The sequence below is a fragment of the Mesocricetus auratus genome, unplaced genomic scaffold (assembly GCF_017639785.1).
Source record: "Mesocricetus auratus isolate SY011 unplaced genomic scaffold, BCM_Maur_2.0 Super-Scaffold_100010, whole genome shotgun sequence".
Lineage (NCBI taxonomy): Eukaryota > Metazoa > Chordata > Mammalia > Rodentia > Cricetidae > Mesocricetus > Mesocricetus auratus.
Window position 1 is genome coordinate 26,336,114 of NW_024429194.1, and position 27,334 is coordinate 26,363,447.

The following is a 27,334-nucleotide window of genomic DNA, read 5'->3' on the forward strand; positions in this document are numbered from 1 at the left end:
AAGTCTCCAGCATGGTCGGCATCACACAGCTTCACTCCGTCACAGAGGCATATGACATAGTAGCAATACCATTACTCAGCTTTAAAACACAAGCCAGACAAGGAGCACAGGGCTTAGCTTCCTGACCTCTCAATAGGAACATGATGGGACCCCTGTGCATCTTACTTACCTACTTGAGAACTACTTTCCTTTTAGGTGAGTTCCAGCAATTACACTGCTTGGAAACAATAGATAGGAAAATGCTGTGGGGAGACTTCTTTTTACCTTGGCATTGACATTTTGAGCCAGAAAAAAAAACTTTTTGGGGGGACTATCCTATCTATTATAAGAAACTGAGCAACATCTCTGACCTAAGCCAGTAGTAAAGACAACCTCTCTCCCATGCACAACACCTGAAAATGTCTCAGCCAAGTAAGTCCTGAAGGCTCAATAGTCCCCTGTGATTGTAATCCACTATTCTGTGAAAGTGTAAGGGGAATACCACATACCATGGTGATCTAAGAGGGGAGGGGTATTGACAATTCGCCCTGTGAAGTATGCATCATAATTTGGTATAAAAATATTCTTTCCTCTTGAATTTTTGGTGAGACTCCCTGGGGTCCATGATCCTGGATGCTAACTTTCTTGGTGTCAGGTGGAGGGAGATAAAGTCCCTATCTTATTTGCATTTGGCACCATCCTCACAAATAGAATGTGTCCTGACATAAATTGATCTCTGTTGTCATCCCCTCCTCTCTTCTTACTTCATGGGAATTCAAGTTGCAAGGAACCACAGTTTATTTGGGACAAGAAGCCAGCTAGTGCTGGAGGCTCTGGACCCTGTTTCCACCCACCCTGGAGACATATGAAAAGAAAGGGGGTATTTTTAAGCCAGTCTGGGAAGTTCACTTTGAAATACATGACAAGTTCTCCAGACCAGGTTGCTTTCCTGTGAATCAAGGGAAACATGACATTCTGGCATTCTGTCATAGACACTTGGGATGTGAAAGGCTTAAGGGGCGTTGCCTGTTTGTAAGGGGGGACAGTTTCTCCCCATGAATCAGAGTGGAGGTGACAGTAGGGCAGACTCCTCTGAAGCCCAGGAAAGATGCATAGTGGGAGCTGAGGGACCCTAATATGCAACCAGGGGATGCATTTTTACCACACAAGACCACAGGAAGGTCACATGTGAACTTGAAAACTGATGTTCTAGCAAGACTACCTATGTCATAAATGTGAATTTTTTTCCACTGGAAGCATCCCTAAAGGAAGTAAATACTAAAGTAAGCAAATCTGTGGGGTGAGGTGCACTCTATGAGGAAACACACTCAGGGTCTTGTGACTTCTCCCAGGGAAGCTGTCAGAAACAAGGAAGTGGCTGACTGTGTGCGTCCACAGGTGTATTTAAGGGTCCCTTGAAGCAAAGGCAAGCACACCTCACTCTCCTGTCTCCTAAGTCTCTCTCCTCACTGCACCTGAGTCCTCTCTACTGACACCATGGGTTGCTGCGGCTGTGGTGGTTGTGGCTGTGGTGGTTGTGGCTGTGGCGGCTGTGGCTGTGGCGGCTGTGGCTGTGGCGGCTGTGGCTGTGGCGGCTGTGGAAGTTGTGGTGGCTGTGGTTGTGGTGGCTGTGGTGGCTGTGGCTGCTGTGGTGGCTGCTGCGGTGGCTGCTGTGGCTGCTGTGGCTGCTGCAAGCCTGTGATGTGCTGCTGCCGCCGCACCTGCTGCAGCTCCTGTGGCTGTGGCTCCTGTGGCTGTGGCTGTGGCTGTGGGAAGGGCTGTTGCCAGCAGAAGTGTGGCTGCAAGAAGTGCTGCTGCTAGGACGGCTATTGGCTCTGCTTCTAAGCTAAGTAATGCTTTCTGGCTGTACTTGGTAAGACTTTTGGCCATCCTGCTGCCGCCCCTCCTTCTGGTCTACCCACATGCACTGGAAATGCGTTTCCAGTCTTTGGTACTCTCACCTTCTTAGGGATGTCAAGGCTCCTAAAATTCGTCCTGCCTTTTAGGACTTGGTACTCAATCCATATATATTTGCTGTAATCTTTATAATCTTGACTAGCATATATTCTCAACCTTATGGGTAAGAGCAAAGCTATTTATGTCAAAATATATTTGTATTATGAGCTTCACAGTGTAAATCCCTAATATGTCACTTTGTTAGAGAAAATAGTTATGCCTAACATTTTACTCTTTTGTTATATATATTCACTAACTTTTTCTGAACTCTGCAATTTTGTTTAAAATAAAAGTGACTCATTCTCAATAAATAAAACAAAAATCTAACCTACTCTAATGTGTCTGTCTGGTGTGTAAAAATGTGCTCCCTTGCATGGGAGAGGTCAATAGGACAGCAGAAGGTGACATTCAGACTCCAGAGAGGTTCAGCTGATGGGTGTGTAGTCTTTATCATGTCTTAGAATAAAATTTACAGTAAAGACAGGAACTAGGAGAGAATTTCCAGCATTTGACCATCAGTATCATGCAGGAAAATCTCAGCTCTCTCCTACAGGGACCATCCTGACCTGCAACTGAACAACATCTGGAGTACGGGACAAGTCACAGCCTCACCCTACTGCCACCATCCCCAATGCCAGCAAACCAGTGGTGAGTGCTATGTTAGCCCATGTATCTGGCCAATCACTAGATATCCAAAAATCAACAAATCCTGGTCCTCAAAGAATCAGCATCAAAGATGGAGATGAATAAATCAGCATCAATTATATCAGCTTCCTAATGTCTGCTATTCTTTGACTGGTTACTCTTTCTCCACTCCTATCCAGACAATGTAACTAGATTTCTGTGTACTTTGTGGGGTCATATTACAGACTACTGACTGATGCTAATTCCCTAGCTAGGTGAGTTGACCACACTTTCCACAAAGCTAGAGCAAGAGCACAACTCAGAAACCACCCCATTCCAGCCCCCTTTCCTTTTGTGATTACACTCCACCCTCTCCACTCCCCTGAAGCTAACATTACCATTCCTACACGTCCTAGTTTAACCATTAACACTGCCCGGCCCTGGTGAGACTCCAGTCTGGGAGAAAAGTTTACTCTAGGTTCCTCTGCTGAGAGCCCTTCTCAAGTTTATTCTGAGACAGACTTGCCCTCCCCTCAGAACTGCAACATGGCTTTCTCTTCTCAGACATTTGACATTTGACCTCCCAGTGACTTTTACTGAACTGACCATTGGGCCGAACTGACCAACCTTCCCCCAAACCCTCCTTCCCAGCTTCCTGCATCCTGTCTAAGAAGCTGTAGTGCCCTCGTGGCTGCTCTTTTGACTCCTGCTATCCTATCTGGCTGCTCCTTCCACCACTGGAACCCTAAGTCTCCGACCCTTGATAGTTCTCTTCTCATGATCTCAGATCTATGTTCTCACTTTATCCCCTCTCTCCCCTAATTTTCATTTCCAAGGAGCTGAACACTTGCTAACCAACCATAAAATTCACATCCTTACCAAGCTTATGGGTTGATGCTCCCCTCACCTAACCCCATCTCCAACCGTGATGTAAATACCTCAAGGAAAAGGTTAGTATTGACAGAGCCAAAGCACCTAGAGGAATGATTGACAGATACATAGTATCTAATTAATAACTTCTTAATAAGTGATTTTTAAAATGTGGTTTTCTTATACGAAAAGTTGAGAACAGTGCCAACACTTGCCAAGAGCCACACTTAAGTCAGCAATTATCTAAGCCAGTGCCTCCTGTGAGGTTACTCACACCCTTTCCAGTCCAGGATCCAGGTCTCAGCAAACACGCCACATTTCTGTGAATGAATCCCATTGGATGATGATCACTGCTATTTATTAACAAAGAAACAAAGCCACCTCTCAGAATTTCAGGTCTTCTTTCACAGATGGATGTGGGGCAGACCAAGACACCTTTCACCTTTCCAAATGTCAAACACACTCTGGGAGAGCCGGTTTTGCAAAAACAGTGTGTTGCACAATGCACAGAATTCTCCCACACTCAAGATGGGGCAACACACTGGCAGGCAGCCTTTTCACAAACCACAGGGGTGGGGCAAAAGAATCCAAACTAAGCATTACAGAGATCCAAGACACCTGCAGGACTGTTAGCCAATCTCATTACTACTTGCTGGGGGCATTTTAAAATCAGTGTTTCTTGAGGGTCCTAATTTTCATTTCCATAAATTATTTTTAAGACATTTTTAAGTATTTCCATTTTAACCAGCTGGAATTCTATGTTAAGTGGATAAAATGAAAGAAAAAAAAAGCCTTTGGGAGCTGGTGGGCATAGCTCGGTTGTACATAGCTATGCTCAAGGACCTGGGAACTATTTGTACCAAACACTCTTAAACACCCACCCACCTCCTTGGAGCCCAGAGAGATAGTGCTTATAAAACTGGCTCTGAAGCCAGGATGTCCGGACTGAAAGTTATGCCTCTCTAGCTTAATGGTTATGCCTCTTTATTAGTATCTGTCTTCTTTTGAAAGCTGGATCACGGCCTACCTTCTCCTGGTTGTTGGTTGAAATAAACGAATTCATAGAAAAGAGAACGGGGCAGAGAATCAACTCTACTACGCTGACATTGGAAGAGTCGGCGCTATGCTTGAGGTCGCTATCTTCAGGTACTGGCTTCACTTTTTAGCCCAGGAAACACACGGCTCAGGGACCTGGGATTCTAGCCAGTAGAGCAAAATCCTGGGGGCTTCATTAGCATATGCAAAGTTGGGTGTGAACTTCGATTCAGCGGAGTGACCCAGCGGCCAAGTTCACCTTTACCTGAGTTCGTGCACCTACATAGCTGAAGGTGCTAGAATTCCCGGGCAAGTGAGCAACACCCGCTTCCATAGGTAAGAAAGACTTTCCAAGGAGTGGAATTAATTAAAGAAACTCCAGGAACCTGGAGTCACCTGCTTCTCTCTGAGGGGATCTTGGAGGAGGGGTGGGGGTGGGAGACTGCCGAGGAGTGTGCCTTACGCATGCGCCCGCATACAGAGCAGCTGACTTCCGCTCTCCCGGCCTTCTGTGATCTGCCGTGTTCCTCCCTTGCTGGAACCCACCCAAGTTGGTCTAGCCAGAATTCCTGTACAGCCTTCCGCAAGAGTAGATTAAGTAAAAACCATTCTGGTCTAGTGCCAGCTACTGCCATGGTCACACCCGGCTTCCCGGGTTTTAACTAAAACCAATTTTAGCACAGAATGCCAAATCCCAAGCCAAATAATGAAAAGTTCCTTATAAAGGAGGAAAGGGAAGACTAACTTTGAAGTTAAAAGAACCAAGACTGTTGAGAACTATTTTAATAGAAACAAAAACAAAACCATGTATCTATCAAGTCAGTGCCTCTGCAGTAAGGAAATGTTTTCTGGAATTAAGAGCTCTGCTTCTACCAGGACACACACACACACACACACACACACACACACACACACACACACACTGCTGTCTCCTAAAGCAAACAGCATTTTTGTATTAAGCATACATTTTAAATAGACCTAGACATTAACTAATTTTCCAAATATGTTTTTCTTCATGTTGCCTCACAAGTAGGAGAAATGGAAAACATACCAACTTTGCTCAGTCAGTTTTGCTAATGGAGCTACTTCTGTAATGGAAAATTCAAGAATGTCAAAGGACAATGTTTGAGCAATTTAATGACCCAAGAGTGTTCTAGAATGGACACTTCAATGGACTGGGCAGACAGATTTATAGAGAGAGTGAAAACTGGACAAGTCATTTCAGGGTTACTGTCTCTACGTGGGGGTGGCAGATGCAGAATAGGAAAACAAGTAACAAGTCAACTGTAGGTGACTACTTTTCTGTAAGAATTAACTCAGAGGGAACTTCATTGTTCAGCTAGCAGCTTATCTACACCACAGTAACACAGGACTTTGGCATGAATGACTCTTGATTTTTAACCAGTCTGTGGGGGCCTAGTGCTGACACTTCATTAGAAAACAATGACCCCTGTAATTTTGTATCTAACAGACATAATAGTTAAAGATGAATTTATTATTCTGCCATTAACATAAAGTTTTCTGCTCTTTTCCCATTTGAAATCATTTCCTTAAACTGTGAGAACCCAGAAGCATCAGTTCTAATAGAATCTGCAGTATGTGCTTACATGAGAAGAAATGAGAAGTAGTCTTGACTTGACATGTGCCAAGATCTGGATGGAGTGCTTTCATAGCACATGTTGCCACCTGAGCCATTCCCCTGACCCAACCTTCTGTATTTTAGGAGAAGTTAGACACATGACAAGCAAAACCGGAGTCATGAGGAACAGAGGTTCAGATTTCAAAGTCAAGGTCTTTCCACAGACCCACACTGCCATTGCAGACTCTAACCTAACGAAGAAGGAGTAAAACAAACAAGAAATAAAACCCCCATTGTAGGAGGAGACTTTAGGACTGCTCAGCTAGCCATGCAGAGCACTAGAGGCATATGGATGTGGTAATGAAAGGGAACCGCCCTTTCATTATCACATCCATATGCGTCTCTAGTCACGCCCAAAGTGGGTGTGGTTACCGCCTCTAGTGCCCTGCATGGCTGGCGGGGCAGACCTAAAGTCTTCTCCTACACCCCATCTTGGGAGAGTTTGCAGCTAAGACAGGTAGACAGCTTAACAACTTCAAGGGAGTCTTTCTGAGTCAAGAGTAAATAGAAAAAGATAAAGGTGTTAATGATTTTAAGTCACTAGGAAGGACACTGGTAATGGAAAGAGATTCTGAAGAATGGGTACATTCATGGAACAGGGACATTGAATATTTAGTGATGAAATGCAGATTGGGATAATTGCCACTAATTTCTATGAGAGAAGAATATTGCCCCTTCCCTAGGTAAAGCATATTTGCATAGCTATAGACAAGAAAGTTTTTTCACAAAGTTTCAGTTATTAAAATACAGAGCTATAAAACAGATGGACAGATCTATGCTTTTTTTTTCCTGAAACACGATTTTTCCCCACCCTCACTGGATGCTTTCGTCAGGTCCTCACCCTTCCAGGTCCACATGGAGGCTGTATTGGTTGACTTCCTGGCTAAGCTGCTCCCCACTGAATAGCTTTGCTAGTTAGACATCTCCCTCCATTTAAGTCAAGCCATAACCCCAGCAGAGAATAAACATAGATGGGGAGATGCCAGGCCCAAATAAAAGAGTAATACACACATGATAAAATAGAGCCTGGGACATGGGTTTCCAGTATCATGTGCACTTTGACAGTGGCTTGACCCAAAGGAGAGCCATTCTGTTGTGTTTATTGAGTAGCTGGGCCTGATTCACATCTTTTTTAATCTGCTTCTTCCCACTGTTAAGATGGGGAGTTGGCATGAAGCTTTACCAGTGAGTTTGGGACTCCTTTCTACTTTTCTCAGTGCTCAAGTCAGGTAGTACAGTATTTCTAAAGAAACTAGATGATTTTACTAATACCATTCAGAGTGAAATGGAGGTTGCTTTGAATTTGTAGACCTTTGTAATCATTTGTGTTTCAGGAAGCTCTGAGCCTAGGTGCTTGGTTTATTTATCAGGATTCCAACAGAGGGTGGAGGGGTGTGCATTCCGGAGCAGTGAGCCTTCCTGAAGGGGCCAGGGTCATTGCCCTGGCAGACTGGCTCTTAAGGAACGCCTTCCTCCCAAACTAGAATGACATGCAGCTGGCCGTGCTTTGCAGCAGCTCGAAGGAATGGAAGTGAGTCTAAGGCAGGAAGCCAGTCCCCAACTCAGGACGCTGAATCAAGAGGTACTTGAGCTGTCTGAATTAGTCTGAAGGGGCCCAACTTAGGCTTCTCCATTTGTCCTAGATTTGACTAGTGCTACTATTTCTGCTCTAAATTTTCTAGGATAAACCCAAACTCAAAGACAGTGTTCAGTTTGCCCTCATGCAAATTGAAATTACCACAGTCACCGTACCTGTAAGGAAAATTGAGGTCACTGTAAAACGCTTTGGAGGAGGGAGTGGGAGGCTGCCTTTCATCATATTGAAGTGTGGAACTTACTTTCAACACAGAGAGCAGTTTTAAGTTTGGGTGTTTGTAATTAAACCCCTACTTGTAATTAGTTCATTAAGGCACAGGATATTTAAAAACCCAGAAAGTGTCCTCATGGGCCACCCCCCTTCCCAGCTCCCCACCTCAGAGTTTTGGTTTCAGTCAACATGAAGTACTGTAGTTTTGCCTGCTTAGGGACAAGGTATAAATGGACTTCCTCAACATGTCCTTGTTGTCTAGATTCCTTTACAGAGCATAGTGTTTGAGGTTAACTTACTTTTGTTCCATATATATGCATGTGTGTATGTGTGTGTGTGTGTTCAAGTATAGCCTCCCTATGCTAATATGTACCTTATGAGTCTGTGCTACATACATTTGGATTTAAACCCCACAGCCATCACCACAGCCAAGCTGTAGAGAGTGCATTCCTTTTTCTACCCAAACATCCGTGTTCTCTGTTGCTCTTATTCCCTCCTCTAATCCCATCCAAGGAAGCCACCAGTCTATTCCGTGTCTCTTTTGCTTGCCTGTGACTCTGTGAGTGTGGAGGGTGGGGACTTCTGGAAGAGCATAGTGACACTTACTCCCCGTCCTAGTCTTGCAGTAGTGTGGTCCCTTTAGCTGTCCATTGCTACTGGCTGATAAAAGGCATATTGTGTTTCGTATTCATTTCCCCATTTGACAGACACGTCAGCTGTTTCTCACTTCTCACCCCATCGTGAAAACATGAACCGCCTTGGATGGCTTGCTAAATGGTGTTCAAAAAGAGCTGGCACTATTTTGTCCTTCCGCAAAGCAGCGAATACACATTCATTAATTTGAAAGCCTTCCCGGCCTCCAGTATACTTGCTCATCAGTTTTCCTTCAGCCATAGCAGCGACTGTGAGTCATGACCGACAGTTTTGGTGCCTGATTCCTGAGAACTTCCGAAGAGTGTCTCTCCATACTTCCAGACAGCCACGCTTTTGTAAAACTTTCAGATCTCTGGCTCATCTTTTATCCCTGAGTTTTAGGAACTTATTACACATTTTGGATGGCACTGTCTTTTGACAGACACTGGTGTTGTGTCTGTTTTCTCTTAGGTCTATAGCTTCTTTCCCGACTTTTGAACTGTATCTCACCTATTTGCTCTTGTAAGATTATGTTTGCTCTCCTTTATTTTTGTCCCTTTCAAGGTTAGTCTGTTTTGTCATTTCTTTGTAATATTTGCCAGTTCCTTGATCTCAAAGATTGGTTTTCTTCTAGGTAGTCTGTAATAGTGTTTCATTATATATCAAATTGGTTTTTACATACAGGGAGGTCATGATAGTAAAAGGCATTTTTAAATTTGACCAGTCACAGCCAAAATACTATAGCTTAAGGTAAAAATGGGTGGATTCATGCTCCAATCCAGGTTTTGCATCACAGTAATAGATTTTGGCAGCAACCGGGTATCCTTTGTCCCTGCCTCCTCCTGCGGGTCTGCCTTAATTAACATGCCTGCAGGCCTTTGCTTTTTGGACTGTTTCACCCAAAGTTAAATTCTCCCTGTTTCAGTAATAAGTAGAGGGGAAAACATACTTATCTTTTGTGATCTGATATCGTTTCAAAGTAATTATTTCAATTTTTGCTACTCAGACTTGTAGTTTGTATCTGTCCGGTGAGGGAGCTAACTGGTAGTGTTGACAGCCTAGGAGATAGGGTTTTCAGAAACGGCAGCTGGTACAAAAGAAAATATGCATTACTCCATCATAGTGCCACCTCCTGTCATTCTTGGGAATTCCAGAGTGGTAGGAGTGTTTGCCTTTTTGTTTTCTTTTTGGTTTTTGGCTTGTTTTCTTTTGTTTTTTTATCTCAGTGAGCCTTTTGTTAACACCATAATTTAGCTAATGATCTTAACTTAAAATGGGCTCCTTAGATTACCTCAGTATGGTATAATGTGAGTTGCTATCATCTTTGAGGGCTTACTGACTATCAGGTACTTTTAACCACTTAGAAAAGAGCAATGAACCATACAACATGCCCTGACTTTGTATGACTTACACTCTAGGGGCATATTTTTTCACTGCTTTCCCAACTAACTGTAGTTGGACCATAAGGGGTCAAGAGATAAAGAATCCATTGTCCTTTTAACAGCCCAGGAACCAAAGACACAGTCGCAAATCCCAGAGATGCATGGGAAAAGATAACTTTAGGTTAATAGCCAAATCCATGGTCAGCAGAGATTGAATGTTCCACATGTAGCCAGCAAACACCATCCTGTTAACACCAGCCTTCAAAAAATGGGCTAGCCTCAGTAATTGGCTATTTAAGATAACTATTCCTAGGAGACTATTAATAAGAAAGGGAGTCCCAGCAGGCCTGGTAGAATCTCAGGAATGGAAAAAGAAAGTCCTTGGTTTCTGGGGTGAGGGTATAAGTTGAGAATGGTCAACTCAAGTTTGCCTTTGACAGGATTTCTACAATGTCAGCACTGCTCACTGTTGGAACCATTTTCCAGAATGCAATCACCATGCTCTCTCTCTCTCTAAGTTGGGAAGTCCAGGGAGTTTTTGACATAAATGGAAATGATATTGACCTTATTTAATGTAACAGCAAAGTTATAAGTTATACAGCTGCTTAGAGCACCTTGTAAAGGTTAGGTAAGGACAAGATGTTGTGTGACTGAATAGGCACAGATGCCTGGACACCTGAAATTCTACCCAGGTGGCCTGCCCTTCTAGGATGAGTGGCCACTTGTTTTGACCACTCAAAGTCACTTTTGAAAGGTTTGTATATTAAGCCATAGTGTCTGCTATGGATTTCTGTTTGAAAACTCGTTCCTCATGCTTAAAGCAAGGTTGTCATTATATGATACAAATCCTTTATTTTCTCCTTGTAGAGAGGCTGTCAGTAGATTAATAAAGCGGTAGCTGGGAAAGCTCCACCACACTGAGGCAGGGTAGAGTGGATAAAAGGATCCTGGCAGGAGTTAGGAAACCATGGTTCCTGTCTTAATCACTGTTTCTATCCAGTGGTTAGATTTTTTTTCATTTAGTCATCTTTGAATTATAGTTACTATGATGCTTTGATGAGAAAATACACAGAACGGCACTGCACCCAGAGCCAGCCACCTCCTTTACATTATCTAGAATGTAACCAAAGTCAAGGCCACCAACAATGCCTCTTATTACGAAGTCTGATCTCAGATATGAAGATATCACAAACATCTCTGTACTAACTGTAATCCACACCAGAGGAGGCAGATATGTTCAAATACAGCCACCATACAATAAGGCAGGTTGTGTTTGTCCTTTGCTTTCTGGGCAGTGACTAGGAAGATCTTGCACTTTTTATTGGGTTAGAACTTCAAGCAGTGTCAACATCCATTAGGAAAAGTGTGAAGAATTAATGACACAGACAGGTGTCCCACCCCCACGGATAATCTGCAAGGACACATTTCACTCACTCCAAATGAAACGTGGAGTGATTGTCTTCCAAGCCATGCTTCCCATTTCCAAATATAACTGGCCCCAGTGCAAAACATGGGGCTGGGGTGGGAATATGGGGGAAAGTTAGAAAGTTACATCTTTACCCAATTAATTTCCTTAAATGTGTATTTTATTTATTATCAGCATGGGTCAGGGTGGAGGCAGACTCTTACCCGCTAAGGCGCACTTGCAGTCTAGAGGTCAGAGGCCTCCTCTCAGATTGTTGTGGACTTCCACCTGACTAGGGTGGGTCTCTCTGTGTCTGCTGTACCGGGCACTACAGACTTGCTGACCTGGAAGCTTCTGGGCAGTTCTCTTAACGTCTGCTTCCCATTTTAGGGTAAGAGTTTGGGGATTACAGATGTTTGCTACCACTTGCAACTTGATGGCACGCCTTTAATTCCAGCAGTTGGGAGGCAGAGGCAGGCGGAACTGTAAGTTTGAGGCCAACCTGGTTTTTACGGAGCGAGTTCCAGGACAGCCTGAACTACACAGAGAAACCCTGTCTCAAAAAAAGGGAGGGAGGGCGCGGAGGTTAAAACAGATCAAACTCAGACCATCAGGCTTGCTTGGCTGAGCCGCCCAAATGGTTCCCAGTCAATTCTTCTAACTGAGGAATTAGAAATTCTTCAATGATGGGGAAACCTGGCAGATATTTCAGTTCTTTATTATACAACCAATAAGATTCCAAACAAGGAACAGTCTGGTAGAAAGATAAATTTATACTAAACGAATGCCGGTCAGTGTGTTAAAAATTCTCAAATCAATGGGAAGCTGGGTAGGCAGATCCCAGAAGGCTTGATTAATCCAGTCTGTCCATCTGGAAGCACTTTCCCTGCTACAATTGGCCACAGGTTCATTAGCTAGTATCTGACTTAAGATCAAGCATGTACTTACCCCGCCCCTCACGGTTTATTAGTAGCTGCCCATCACTATGCTTGAGAAAACACTAGAGAAATCCAATTCCCTCCAGAAATAATGAAAAGGGGGCCCTCTGAAAAAAGAGGGTTCACCTGGGAAATGTGTGAGGAGTAACTCAGCACTCACTTTTCCAGCTTCACAGCAGATGAACGAACATCGTATTTTCATAAAATATGTAGACGTAACCAGCTCTTGATACTCTCCAAGATGCCAGAGAAGGATAAGCCTCGCTTAACGTTTGCTTTCTTTCCATTTGACCAGCCATGAATTGCTTCAGGACTCCAACAAGCGACTCTTGGGTGTATCCCACTGTCATACTCTGCTTATTTGGATTTTTCTCCATGTTCAGGCCTGCCGAACCATTCCTAATCCCATTTTTGTCTGAACCCAGTAAGAATCTAACTCAAGCAGAGGTAAGCTAATTGGTATCTATCTGAATAGGGGTTAATTAAATGGGACTTAAATGGAAAGGAAGGGAAGTCATTCAACTTACAATAAGATAAAAAGCCTTGAATTCCAGTGAGCCCCGTTCTCACAGAACTTATTACATAATAGAACTACCTTTTCCTCCTAACACTTGCAAAAATGTTAAGCCAAACACTTAACATGTATGAAGTGTGTTTTAATTTTCAGAGTGTTGAAGTTAGTCTGAATATATAGGAGTTTTTCAGATCTCTATGGGTTCTATTACGGTTCCCCTAAAACGAAGTTATTCTCTGCCTCAGAATTGCCTTCTGAGAAAATGATAGGGAATAAGCAGGATGTAATAAGATAATGTAATACAGTTGCATGTCACATAATGATGTTCAGTGAATGTCGGCCCATATATGCAATGGTGCCTTTATGATTATAACTTTAGTTACCTAACTGTAGTTAAAAGGCATAACATCCCAGAGAATTCCTGTCACTTAATAACACTGCAACCACCTCAAAATCACACCTCAATATTTATATTTGTGTTTATGTGATACCATTATAAACAAACTTACTGCTCTGTTACCCATAAAAGTACAACACACACACACACACTTATATATATATTATGCAATATAAAACTTGATAATAACGGTAAGTGGCTGTTACTGTATATGCATTTACTGATCCTTCCATCGTTGACTTAAGGTATATTCCTATTTACCAAAAATAAAAGTACCATACTACTCCATTGTCAGCCCATACATCCTGTGGTTACTGAATCTTTTGAGTGTATCATATTCTCTTGTGATTAAGTTATTCCGTGTTTTATTCATCAAGTTCCTAAGAGCAATAGGCTACCCTACACCACATAGCTGGTCTGTATAGTGGGTGATAACATCTGGATGTTTCTGGAAGCACTTTCTATAAGGTTTGCACAGTAAACAAAATTAGCCAAAGACACATTTTTCAAAGCAACACATGGTTGTATTCCTTTGTGGCTCTAACCAGTTTTGAAAAACTATTTAGTAGCAAATGTGATGTAAACTGATTGATTTCCCAGATTCACTTCTCTTCCTGCAAGCCAAATTCTCTTACTTAAGGCATTTCTTACTGGACAATGGCAGCACAATTCTTTAATCCCTGTACTCTGGTGGTGAAGGCAGGTAGATTTCTATGATATCAAGGCCAGCTTGGTCTACATAGCATGGAAAATATCCCTCCCTTCCTTTCTTTCTATCTAAAAGCTATAAGGAAATGTACCAACCCAACTAAAAAAAATCACCCTAGGCTGGTTTACTATCTCCAACCACAATCATGAAAATACTGTATGGAATGTGGCATTATCTAAGAAGCTAATTGGTACTGGGTTATCAGTAGAGAATTGGCAAAGACAGAAGCCAAGTTCATTGTGTAAAACACAATGGCTTCGGAGTTTCTTGGACTGAAGCATATCATACTTAAGACAAAGGTGAAGGTTGGGCCAGATTCAGCTTAACCCACCCACCAGGTTTTCATCTGCATACACTGTGGACAAGTGAATAAATTCTCTTTCATAACCACAAGTTAGTTCTGGGCCCTCCTAAGACCTTGGGGGATCCAGATGTCAATTAGGAGTTCAGTGATTGAAAAGATGGCACTCTTACCCATCACACTCAAAGACCATTCACAGTATTTTGAGTCCTTTCTGCCTATGAAACTTGAGGGCTCATGTGTTTGTCTTTAAATAGGAACACAACCCACATTAAACTTGAACAAGCACTGACAAATCTATAGACATGGATAGGACAAGAGGAGCTTGAGAGCCCAGCAAATTTGGACAGGAAGTAAAGGAAATGTATTACCTGTTCCCCACTTGGTAATTTGACAAAACTGTTTGCTCTTGCTACCAATTGTGTATGTCTACCCATATTTCAGACAGGTGGAAGGCAGTGATCAAGTTAAGAGAAGTTGTCCCACTCTGTACATTATGACATCTGATAATCTTTACAAACAAGTAGATCGTCTATTTGACGATGTCAGATCCCCTACAACTGGATACAGACAACTGTGATCTGCCATGTGGGTGCTGGGAATTGAACCTAGGTCCTCTGGAAGAGCAGCCAGTGCTCTTAACCACTGAACTATATCTCCAGACTGGGTTTTGGTTTGGCTTGGTTTTTTTGAGACAGTGTTTTTCAATGTAGCCTGGGCTGTCTTAGAACTCACTCTGCAGAATGGGGTTTTTTTAAGAACTCAAAACTCTCAGAAGTTCAGAGTATTTAAGTTTAAACTTAACTTGAAATTTTTAACTAATCTACTCAACCACTACATACTACTTAAACTTAAATTTCTTATATAATCCAGAAGACATCTCCCTAGAACTCTTCTAGTGGGGTACACCTAAGTATGGAAGTTGCTTGCAGTTTTGGTTTTCTTTTTCTTTACCATTCCCCCAAGCCCCATGTTGAGCTATTTTTTTACTTCTCCTTCCTACTCTTGCAATCACTTTCTTCTAATTTCACTAATAATTTTAAGTTTCTAATTGTGCATGTATCAGTAGGAACAAAAATCAAACAAACTTAAAGCTAAATAATCCTCCTATCTAACAAGAAAGGCATTTCCAGATCTTTATGTTCCCTTGCCATTCATGTTGAGCTATTTTTGTTGTTGTTTTATTTTTCATTTAGCAAAGACACTACTTTTTCTTAGCCATGTACCTGTAGACCAGTTTTCTATTATTTTACCCCATAATACAAAGAATTTCTGATTTGATGTGGCTTTGTGATGCAAATCTGCCACATGTCCCTTTGAGATACACTGTGCTTTCTGGTCACCCCTACATATCAACTCCACAGATGACAAACGAGGTCCTTCCTGTTTGGACATACTCCTACCTGGCGATGCTGCCCCCTGTGTTCATCCTCACAGATTACCTGCGCTACAAACCAGTCATCATATTACACATCATGGCCTTCATCATTTGCTACCTGCTTCTTTTGTTTGGCCAGGGTGTGATACTCATGCAGGTGGCTGAGTTCTTTTTTGGGGTTGTCTCAGCCACGGAGATAGGCTATTATTCCTACATATATAGCATGGTCAGCCCAGAACACTACCAGAAAGTGAGCAGCTACTGTCGGAGTGTCACTCTGGTGGCCTACACAGTAGGCTCGGTGCTGGGCCAGCTCCTGGTATCCCTGGCAAGCCTACCATACTCTTTCCTCTTTTACACAACCTTGGCCTGTGTCTCTGTGGCTTTCTTTTTCTCACTTTTTTTACCGATGCCTAAGAAGAGCATGTTTTTCCATACAACGTATGACAGAGAAGCTCGTCCAAAGCCACCGGGACAAGATACTGTCCTTGAGGGAACTCAGAAGAACCACAAGACAGCTCACCCAGAATTGCCTGCTACTTCAGGGACTCCAGAGGACAGTGAGCTGAGCAACTCCGAGACAGAAAACGTGGCTTTGAGAGTCTTTGTGCATTGGTTCCAAGACCTGAAGGAGTGCTACTCCTCCAAGCACCTTTTTTACTGGTCCCTGTGGTGGGCTTTTGCTACATCGGGTTATAATCAAGTCTTGAACTATGTTCAAGTCTTATGGGAACACAAGGCACCCTCCCAAGACTCTTCTATCTATAATGGAGCAGTAGAGGCTGCTGCAACATTTGGAGGTAAGTAGACATCTCTTTCCTCCCCTGCTACCCTCTGAAGGGTATTGCTCCAGATACTAAACTTCTCCTTGGTGATTAATCAGCTATGATTAGTAAGTAGAGTGATTTTTTATTTTAGTGGGGGGCAGAGGGTATTTATGCATATGTGTGTGTGGCTGTGTGTGCACAGAAGCAAGAGAAGGACACCAGGTGTCCCCTAAAACAGGGTCTCTCACTGGCCCCAGAGCTAGGCTAGTGGCCAGAAAGCCCCAAGATCCTCCTCTCTCTACCCCCTACAGGAGTGGGATAGCAGGCATGCACAAGGACATCCAATGTTTTAGAGGTGTTCTGGGGATTTGAACTTAGGTCCTCAAGTTTCCATAAGAAGACCTTTTACCCACTAAGCTATCTTCCCATTCAAGTAGAGAAGGCACTGGAAAAATAAGAGTACAATGTGTGCTATGTGTCACAGTTACAAGTAACTCCAGAGTAAAAGGCTTAGAACCAAGAAATATCTTTCTAGGAGAATCGATAGATCCCATTTCATTATCAAGATAAATGTTGATAATGTGTCCTGTTCCTTCGGTATTATGTTCATATGTTTTAAAGTTTAATATTTGGTTTCATTCTTAGTTTAAAGATGAGTGACATAAATATATCTTCTATTTTTTATCTTCTTGGTGTCTCTGTGTGTGTATGTGTGTGTGTGTGTGTGTGTGTGTGTGTGTGTGTATACCCGTGTGGGTGAGCACATGGCACATGTGAAAACCAAAGGACAACCAAGTGTCATCCTTTGGATGCCCTCCATCTTTTCCTTTTCTTTTGTTTTTTAAGCAGAGTTTCTCATTGGCCTGTAACTCACCAAATAGGCCAAACTGTCTGGCCAGTTTGCTCCAGGGCTCCATTTGTCTCTATCTCCCCCTTCTCCAGAAATACAATACAGTACCATATGTGGGTGCTAGGACTCAAACTCAGATCTTCATGCTTGCAAGGCAAGGACTTTACTGACTAAGCTAAGCCAGCGTTTTGTTGTTTTGTCTTTTTTAAGCATATGTACAAGGGTATAATGTATGTTGGGCATACAGCCCCCCTGCACCTCCATACCCTTCCTTTTATTCACCTCCTAGTTGCTGGATTTCCTGTTTCCTGTCTTGGATACAGATATTGTAGACATGGATCCTCTGTCTACTGTATAATAGCAAAGGCTTTCTTCCCATTCCATAGGCATCCTCTTAACTTGAACCCCCCTCTACCCTCCAGAAGTTTTGACTCTCACTTGTCTCATTTGTTGAGTGTTACCCTTATTTCCTGACCTACATGAGTCAAAACTGTTTTTAATATTAGAAGAAAGGGAAAAGTGAAGAATTTTTATTATTAACTCTAGAAAATGCATGAAGGTTTCTAGGACCTTACACAGTCTTCTTAGGAAACTTCACAACTCTAGGTTGCACACCAACAATTTCCAAAAGTGGCATTTTTACACATAGTTTCCATGATGTTAGACTCAGGATTCTAATATCAAAAAGAAATTTGCCTTTGAAGCATACTCTACAATAAATATTTACATCCTTGTCAATGGAAACTTTGAAGATGTGTCTTAGGAAGCGGGATATTTCCACACTTTCCTCTACAGAAAGCTTCAGAACTGCACGTAGACTCGGTTTCATTATTGTTTCCCTCTTAGGAGGCTTCAGCTAACTCCTGAAAGCCAAGGCTATGCCAGAATTTGATCATTGACATTATTGCTCTTATGGCCAAAATTCTTGGGAAGAGCCATTCCTTTTTAGAGACAGTTCTATTACAGATCACCTGCGAGAAAAACAATTGACCACTTACCAATAATTTTAACCCTAAATATCTTTTGTTCAGTTCAAGAGAACAGTAGTTACTGGCTACAGTCAGTTCTTCACCTTTTCAAACTCTATGTATACATAAGTTCAGGTCCTTTTTGTCCAAAGTCCTCAAGACAGGTTAGCTGTAGCAAAAGGATTACTCAAAGGAAGGAAAGAAGAGAGAGGAGGGAAGAAAGGAGGTAGGAAGACAGGCAAGAAGGAAAGAAAGAAAAGAAAATTGGGACACCCACCACTAAAAAATATACAATTGAAAACAATAGAGATTTACCTCTAAGACATTTCCATGCTTGCTATCCTAGGTGTTCTTTAAATGACAGGCTACTGTGTTACTGCTACCCATAATGCTGTGATTAGACCTTTTTTATCCCTTCTGCCTAGTGTATGTCTTTGATACTAAATAAAAGTATAAGGTCAAAATGGTTGAAAGCAATAAAAAGTGAGAAAAGAAGAAAACCTGCTTGGAAAAAAATCCTTTAAAAAATCTTCATTGAAGTGGATCACTTAATTTTTGTGAAACTGTGCTGGTCACCTTCAGGACTGCTCAAGAGCTGAGTGTTTGTTGTTTGTTTGGTTGTTTGGTTGGTTGGTTGGTTGGTGTGTTACTGCTTTCTTCCTGCAAAGTCAATAGCTTGACTTTTTTCCTCCGTGTCCGTTTCCAGGAGCTTTGGCTGCTTTCTCAGTTGGCTACGTGAAGGTCAACTGGGATCTCCTAGGAGAACTGGGTCTGGCCATCTTCTCAGCTGTCATCGCTGGCGCTCTGTTTCTCATGAATTACACGCTCAGCATCTGGGTGTGCTATGCTGGCTATTTACTGGTCAAGTCGAGCTATATGTTTCTTATAACCATAGCAGTGTAAGTGTCACCTACCGTCCCCCCTCCTCTTCCCTGGGTTGCTAAAGACACTCCGGGAACTTCAGAAGGATCTCAACCTGTTGCAGTGTCAAATGCTAACTCCATATCGAAGGGAATTCAATGAAGCCATCTTTTCATTTAGCTGAATATTTCAGAGTCATTGAAGGGGGCTACTGTGTGAATGGAATACAAGGATCCATGTTCTACTTTTTTATTTCTTTTTACTTCCAATGATTTGTCATAACAAAGTCTGATGTGATTTAATTTTAGATGCATAGGTTTAGATTTTATCCCTAATCCCATTTAGTTGCTCCAGAAGTTCTAAGCACATACTTTTCTGTATCAATATTCTCAAGAAAGCTATAAAAAGTAGGACTGGAGGCGGGGAAATGATGCAGAGATGGTAAGACCATGTCATCTTCACTTGTACCTGAAACAGCGTGCCTTTGAATCTTTTTGTTTTAAATAAGGTCTCTGAAATTCAGAGTTTCCTTTAATGCTTGTATCTGCTTTTTAAGAGGTTTTGATTTGGTTTTGTTTGGGTTTTTTTTTGGAAGAAATTATTTTAAAGCACATGGCTTGTATGGATACAGCAAAGCTGACTACAAGAAATTTTCTTTGGGAGCAGGCTATGTAGCTCAGTTGGTAAGGTGATTGCCACATATGCATGAAGTCCTTTGACCCAGGGGAACAAAGGGCAGGGAATAGGAAGTGACAAAGGCAGGAGACAGAGGACAGGGAGAAGGGGAAGGGAAACAAGGGAGATTAAGAAGGGGTATTTGTCCCAAGAGGGAGATTAGGACTGCCTCTGGATAGAGAGGAGACAAACGTGGCCCATAGGAAAATGTCAGTTTATAAAGGTAAAAAGGGAAACCCTGTGTTAGGATGAGGGCTTTAATTTTAATTAGGCATATTAATTAGCTGAGCCAAAGGGGGCTTTTGATTGTTGCACTTCTAGTTCTTTGATAGTTGGTCTTGGTTATCAGCCTCAGGAGGAGGAAGTAACCAAATAAAGGAATGGGCCTTGGTGGCTAGCCTTAGGAATGTAATCTAACAGTTTTATGCAAGGCAGAGGGAATGGGGGAGAAGGCCCAAGTCTGGCAGAGCCACATGCTCAAGTGGGATAGCATCCCTTCAAACTGGATGGGGTGGAACACTTCTGCTATTCAGAACATGGACATAGAGGCAGAAGGATCAAAAATTCAAGGTCATCCTTGATGACATAGCAAACTTGAAGCCAGCCTGGGCCACATGGATCTTGTCTCAGAAAAGGAGGAGAAGGGGCAGCAGGAGGAGAACATTGTTTCCTTTGATATTAGCCAAAAAGAGATGATAAACATGCATTTCAGTTACAAGCTATATCTGAGAAACAGTGGCAAGCTTTATCAAGTTTCATTTTTAATTTGTGAAAAATGTTTGATAAATCGTAAAACCAAGGCAAAGATCAGGAGAGACTAGAGATGGAAGTAGTTAGCAAATGTTCTGATTGCATTTTTGTGGCTGTGACTCTGGCAAAAAGTAACAGAGGCTAGGAGAGGATTTATTTGGTTTATAATTCCAAGTTATAGTCTAACCTTTTTGGGAGGAGTCATGTTATATCCATGGTCAAGAGCAAAGAGAATAAATGTATCCTTGCTTCTTGCTCTCAGACAACTATCTCCTCTGTTCAGCTCCCCTGCCTAGGGAATGGTGCCACCCACATCCACAGGCTAACCTGATCTAGACAGTCCCTCTTTAAGACTCTTTTCCCAGGTGAGCCTAGGCTGTATCAAGTTGAAATTAACCATCACGGAGAGCTAAGTTTTTCATGGAAATATCTTGGTTTAATGAGTCAAACTCAAATGTCTGTTTCATTTTTTTTTTATGATGATGAGGATGAAAGGTAGAACTATTATTACTCCTTTGCATTAAAAAAACATTCAGAGTTCAAAGCCTTTTATCTACATTATAAGAAATGTTGTGAAAGTTTGAAATCTCTAGTTTAAAGCTAATTATATATTCAGTCAATTTCACAACTAACCATGGTCTAAACCTTCCAAAAAATAATCGCCTACCTACTACAACTTCTTACTGTGGGACATTGACAAACTGAGTATGTTTTTTAAAAGACCTCAGGTTGGATGATGTCTGCATTTTTTATAAAACTTCATTTCAAACATGTAGAAAGCCAAGTGACATTCAATATTCTCAAGTTATAAGATGTTAACATTTAAATTTAATTTCTGGAAAGTGTTAGATTATGTAGGAGGAATTTTATTCTAGTGTGTTTAATTCTGTCTTCAATAATATTTGATTCTTTTTTCTTTCTCTGCCTGTATATCTATACTGGATAAGAGTTAGGTAAGACATGCCTTAACAACACTGTTTTCAAGTCTTGTATTGTCTTGTTCTCTTTTTTCTTCTGGTTTTAACACAAAGTCTCAAGTATCCTAGGGTGGCCTTGAATTTGCTATGTGGGCAAGAGTGACCATGAATGCTAGGAATGCATCACCATGTCCACTATGTCCATTTTCAGTGTCTATCTTTAGATAAGAATTTTATGTATTTGGGGCTGTAGATTGCTCAGTGGTTAGGAGCACTCACTACTTTTCCAAAGGATCCAGGTTCAATTCCCAGTACCCACATGACAACCCACAACTGTCTATAACTCTGGTTCCAGGGGATCAAGCACTCTCACTCAGACCTATATATATAGGCAAAACACCAAAACACATTAAAAAGTAAGAAAAAAATTATTTTTGCTATGGTTGCTATGTTGCTATGTTATTAAATGCTAACTCAACATTTAACAACAGGTTTCAGATTGCCGTTAACCTGAGCGTAGAACGTTATGCCCTGGTGTTTGGCATAGACACTTTCATTGCCTTGGTGATTCAGACCATCATGACTGTGATTGTGGCAGATCAAAGAGGGCTCCACTTGCCAGTCACCACTCAGGTAAGCTGCAGGGCTTCTGGTTCCCATTGGCACGATAGCTAGGAAAAGAGAGTAACTAGGTTGCTTCCAAGGTTTCTCAATCATAAAACTAGCAATACTGAAGGTTTTTTAAATGATTTGATTATGAACAATTTTAAATATTGCAGTCCTTAATTATGATACCAACTAAATTTAGAGCAACTAGATTCATATCTACTTGAAGAAGACGGGTAAGAAGAAACCTTAGCATTTACAAGTCATTACACAGAACCACCCTTCATACACAAAACATAGACAGAACCTTGGGTTCTACAGAGATTTCCCTCCACCACTGCTGAAGTAGCTAGGAGTCTACAGCAAAGCCCTTCATCACTATTAGACATGCTTACACTATTATTAACCTTGGTTCATTTGAGAGAAGAGTCCAGGCAGAATAACCCATACTAAGTTCTAGATCTCTACTACCACATAATCCAATCAAACAAGGAAGGTTGTTATATATTATCAATGATATGAATGGTCATATTTTATAAATAGCTAATTGTTTGTTTTCTTCCAGTTTCTAGTTTACGGAAGTTACTTTGCTGTCATTGCTGTGGTCTTCCTAATGAGAAGCACATACATTATCTACTCAGCCAAATGCCAAAAGGAAGTAGAGAGCCTTTCTGCCTCTGAGAGTCCCAATGAGCCACATCCACAACAGCCAAGAGATGTGTCGACAAAGTTCTAATACCATGAAAGGGTAGGATTTTGAGATGGGCAACCAGAAGTGCTTTGCCACACCCAGATAATCTGCCAGTATGGATTCCAAAACCACAAGCAAACTTCAGCCTGAGACTAGATGTCTTTCTGCCCAGTTAATTGCAGGTACTCATATTGACCATCACAGCTGTATTAGGTACCTTTGTGATGCTATGACATCCCTCCATTATGAGAGGGAAGGCATGAGTGTGGGAGAAAGAGACTACTGGACACACTGCATCTGCAGTCAGAAAGCACAGCACAATGAAAGCTAGTATTCAGATCACTTTCTCCTTTTTATTCACCCCAGCCAGGGGGATGGTGCCACCCACATTCAGGGTGAGTCTTCTCACCTCAGTTAACCTAATACAGATAATCTCTCACAGATATTCGAAGAAGCTTGCATCTTCAGTGACTGTAGACCGTATCAAGTTGACAGTATTAAGTGTCAGTATTAGCAGCTGAACAACCCTTGTTTGGAACCCCCATGAATAACTATAACTTGGAAAACCTAGTTCTGATGAGTTCTAAGAACAAGCAAAGGGCATGGAAACAATCCATGAAGAAACGTAAGCTTCTTAAAGATGGCGAACCCTGAGTGAGCACACACACCAACAGGACTGACCTGTAATTGGCTTCCATACTTCGTGATCTAAAAAGGAGGCACCTGGGGCAGTTTTCTTCCTCTTCCACTAAGTATGTGTCTATTTCAACTTACAGCTCTCTGAAAGAATGACTGGGTCTGTTCCCATTTCGGAGAATTCCTCTTCAACTCTGAAAATATCAGCGTTTTTTTCACAAGTTGTTACCAGACAGTCTTGCTGCTGTCATTTTGTTCATCTTGTGATTTCTTCTGGACTTTGTGTTGGAACTCTGCCCCAGAGATCACTTGAGATGCTCCTGCATGTGCTTGGAATGCCCCCCCAACATCAGTTCCCAACAGCCCAGGAGAGATGATAAGCCTTCTGCTCATCACCATGACCCTAGATAACTATTTGATTGATGAGTGTAAATCACTTCTGAAGGAAATTCCAGAGTTTTCCAGTCATTTTTTATACATAAGAAAACACTTGCAGAAATTAAATACTAATTGTTTAACTTATTTTTATGTTTGGTGCTAAGAATCAAACATAACTGGGCCTCACATACATCAGAGAAGCTCCACACCACTAAGATTTATGATTTATAATTTAAATATGTTTTCTTCCAAATTCTAACATTCAGTGGTATTGGAAAAAAAATTGTCCCAAAGGCCTAAACGGCAGTGTCTTCCTAACTGGTACCCTTAAGGAAAAATACAACATATTTTCCTCCAGAAGTAATAAAAGTAACTATTTGAAAGATAAAAAAAGAGCTAGGTCTTGGCCCTACATGAGACATCTCCATCAAATCCCTCCCTTCAGAGTTCAGGGAACCCCTTGGAAGAGGAGGCAAAATAATGTAAGAGTCAGAGGGAATGGAGGGCACCAGGAGAAGAAGGCCCTCATGAACTCACAGAGACTGATGCAGCCTGCACGGCTCTGCACCAGGTCCTCTGCTTTTATCCTATGGCTTCCAGTTGAGTGGTTCTTATGGGATTCCTGAGTATGGAAGCAGTGGGTCTCGGATTCTTGTGCCTTAACTTAGAATCTTTTCCTCCTGCTGGTTTGTCTTGTCCAACTTTAATGTTTTATTATATTTTATTATTTTTTAATGAATGAGTGAAGACCTATCCTCTAGGATTAAAGTTAGTGACTAAACTGTCACTTATACCTGCTGGGAAAAGGAAAACCAGTTTTCTCCAGCACAGTGACACATCAACCGCTCCTAGACAGGCCTCATGTTCAGGAGTAGTTGACCAACATGTAATGAGCGCCAAAAGTCCTTTTGTACATGTTTTTATTTGGTTATAGCTGGTGTTGTGTTTTCTTTTTCTTTTTGGGTGTGGTTTTATTTTTTTTCTTTGTTTTAGGGTATTTTGTCTTGTTTTTTGGTTTTTGGTTTTTTCGAGACAGGGTTTCTCTGTTTTGTTTTGGAGCCTGTCCTGGAACTTGCTCCGTAGACCAGGCTTGGTCTCAAACTCACAGAGATCCACCTGCCTCTGCCTCCCGAGTGCTGGAATTGAAGGCGTGCACCACCACCACCTGGCTGCTTTGGGGTATTTTGTTGCGTTGGGTTTTTATTTGTTTTTCGAGAAAAACTTAAAGTTGGGTGGGTAGAGAGGGGGAGAAGATCCTGAAAGACTTCAAAAAAGAGACTAATATGATTAAAATATAATTAAATTTAAAAATTGTTTTAAGTAATAAAAAATAAGAACTGGCTCAGCAAGATGGCTCCGCAGTAAGGCTGTCATCAAGACTGGCAACTTGAGTTCTGTCCCTGGGGTCTATGTGGTGGGAGGAGAAAACTGTCCCTGAAGTGGTTCTCTGGCCACCGCACAGTACACCATCCATGTGCATGCACCCGCCTCGTGTGTACAAACACACAAAATAAATAACCGTTTAACAATATCTAAAAATAAAACCAACAAAATGCCTTTTAAAATGGAGAAAGGATTTTCCAGGTAAGATGGTGGGCTAAGAACCATCAATTTTATGCCCCAATGAAAGAGAAAACTAAGGAGTTAGGATGGGGCGTTGGGGGGGGGCAGACTATGCAAAAAAAAAAAAAGTAGGAGAGGAAGACCCTTAGAAATACACAAAAGCCATGATATATAGAAATACCCAAAGCTTGTGAAAGAAAAAAGGGGTGGTACTTAGAAATGGGCTGGGGAAGCAAAAAACACACCCACGGGCAGCCCCAGCAAGGAGACTGGCACCATACCCTTATGGCAAGCTCACAGTTCCCATAAGCCTCAATTCAGATGCAGATTTGGCAATGGCAGTGATCCCTTCATTGGGTGATTGATGGGAGGGAATCTCATTTGGAAGCCACAGCAAAGGGACAAAGACCAACCAGCCTCCAGCCTCATTTCACTGCTCACCCTGAGCTGAGGTCAGCCCACCTTGCTGACGTGAATGCCATGGGAGTGGAGAGCTAGAGACAGACCAATGGGGCTGGCATGTCCCACCCCACATCAGGTCAGCCTAGCGTTGAAATGCTCTCCCCTCTTTTAGATGGGGCTCCTTGGGAGCAGCAAGATCTTCAGTACTGAAGCTGGGCTTCTTGAACCATGTGGGATCAGCATAGTGTTTGAGAAGGCAATATACTCAACAAGGAAGAGGCACCGACTGAGGCTATAAATACCTCCCATTTCTTTCTATTTCTTACTTTCATTTTTACATTTATTTCTGTATTTTTTATCTGTACACCTATACTCCAATTACTTGTTTTGTGTGAGCTTGCATTTTTCCAGAATATATATTTTTATGACTGTCTTCTTCCTACTCCTACTCTATTTTTTCTCTTACCCCTCGTACCGGTAGACCGTATATTTCCTTATCATTCATACTTTACTTTCTCTTTTCCTCCCTTTTTCCCATCCCCTCCTTATTCTACTAATTACCCATTAATATCTGTAGCTATAAAAACTTCAGACTACATTTTCCCCCACTCAGTACCCAAGTGCTGCTATCTGAAACGTCTTGGGGACACAACTGAAATGCATAGGTGTCCTCTAGTATCCGTTAACACCAAGGCTCCTGTCAAGGCATTGTATCTGTTCCCTTCAGCTTCCCTACTCAGTAGTAATAAAGCAAGTGAAAGAGTGTAAGAAGGACAAAGATACATGGAAGGACTGTGCCCACTGAGCTACCTCTTCAGCCCTCTGAAGAACTTTCACCCAAAAGTTGTATGGTGTTCAGCATAAAGCTATAGCAGCCGCTGGGTACTGCACTCTGGGCAGCTCTCATCCATCAGCTTCGCCTCCAGCCTGCAGCGTGCCTGGCATAGCTCAGTTGACTGGATCAGTGCCTTGCTCTGGATTCTATCAAAGAGACTTCTGAAGTAATCAATACCACATGACTTTGGAGTGAAATTAGATTTCTGCTACATTAGAAACGTCTTTAAATGTAATGCACTCAAAATTTCATTTCAGTGATAGCAAAGAAATACACACTAGAGATCATAAGTATTTTAAATCTGTGCTTTATTGTCTAGGTTCCCTTTTCATTTCTAATAATTTTATATGAATGTCTCATAAAAGATTCAAACAGGCAGGACAATGTCCAAGTATCTCAAGCTAACCCAAACATCACCTGAGAGGGCTTATTTAGCCATTCCCTTTCTATTAAAAAAAAGTTTTATTTTTTTACCTTTACTGAATATAGATCCAGCTGCTTTTTGAAAACTCAATTAGTTCTTAGGAAAAGAAAATTAATAACTAAATTGATAATGCTGTCAGAGGGTTTTCATGCTAAAGGGAAAACATTTGAAAAGAGTAGAAACTAATGTGAAGTTGAGTGAGACCGCCCTCACTTACACGAGCTGCTGCTGCTAACCTCTGTTACTAAAGTGAGTCAGAAATGGCCTTGTATTGTCTCCGTGTTTAAAACCCATTTACACATAGCTTGCCCTCTGCCACCCAGTGTGTGTGTGTGTGTGTGTGTGAGTGTGTGAGTGTGTGTGTGTGTGTGTGTGTGTGAGAGAGAGAGAGAGAGAGAGAGAGAGAGAGAGAGAGAGAGAGAGAGAGAGAGAGAGAGAGAGAGA

General features: G+C 41.9%; 1 protein-coding gene across 7 annotated transcripts; it reads left to right on the top strand.

Moving 5' to 3' along the window:
- The first annotated feature begins 4,354 nt into the window (after positions 1-4,354).
- Slc19a3 (solute carrier family 19 member 3) lies at positions 4,355-23,810 on the top strand. 7 transcript variants are annotated; one of them, XR_005879869.1, is made up of 7 exons: positions 7,546-7,685; positions 12,564-12,715; positions 15,554-16,367; positions 18,859-19,051; positions 21,847-21,988; positions 22,527-22,834; positions 23,429-23,810. XR_005879869.1 is itself a non-coding variant. In XM_040753191.1 (7 exons), exons 1-6 carry the CDS (start codon positions 7,589-7,591, stop codon positions 22,695-22,697), a joined length of 1,569 nt encoding a protein of 522 aa, XP_040609125.1. In that variant the 5' UTR covers positions 7,546-7,588; the 3' UTR covers positions 22,698-22,709; positions 23,429-23,810. The 7 variants fall into 7 exon arrangements, 6 of the variants coding, with proteins under 6 accessions (XP_021090022.1, XP_005082582.1, XP_040609125.1 ...); XM_040753191.1 differs by having other exon boundaries at positions 22,527-22,709; XM_021234363.2 differs by lacking the exon at positions 7,546-7,685 and adding an exon at positions 4,355-4,575 and having other exon boundaries at positions 22,527-23,810.
- Positions 23,811-27,334: the final 3,524 nt, after the last annotated feature.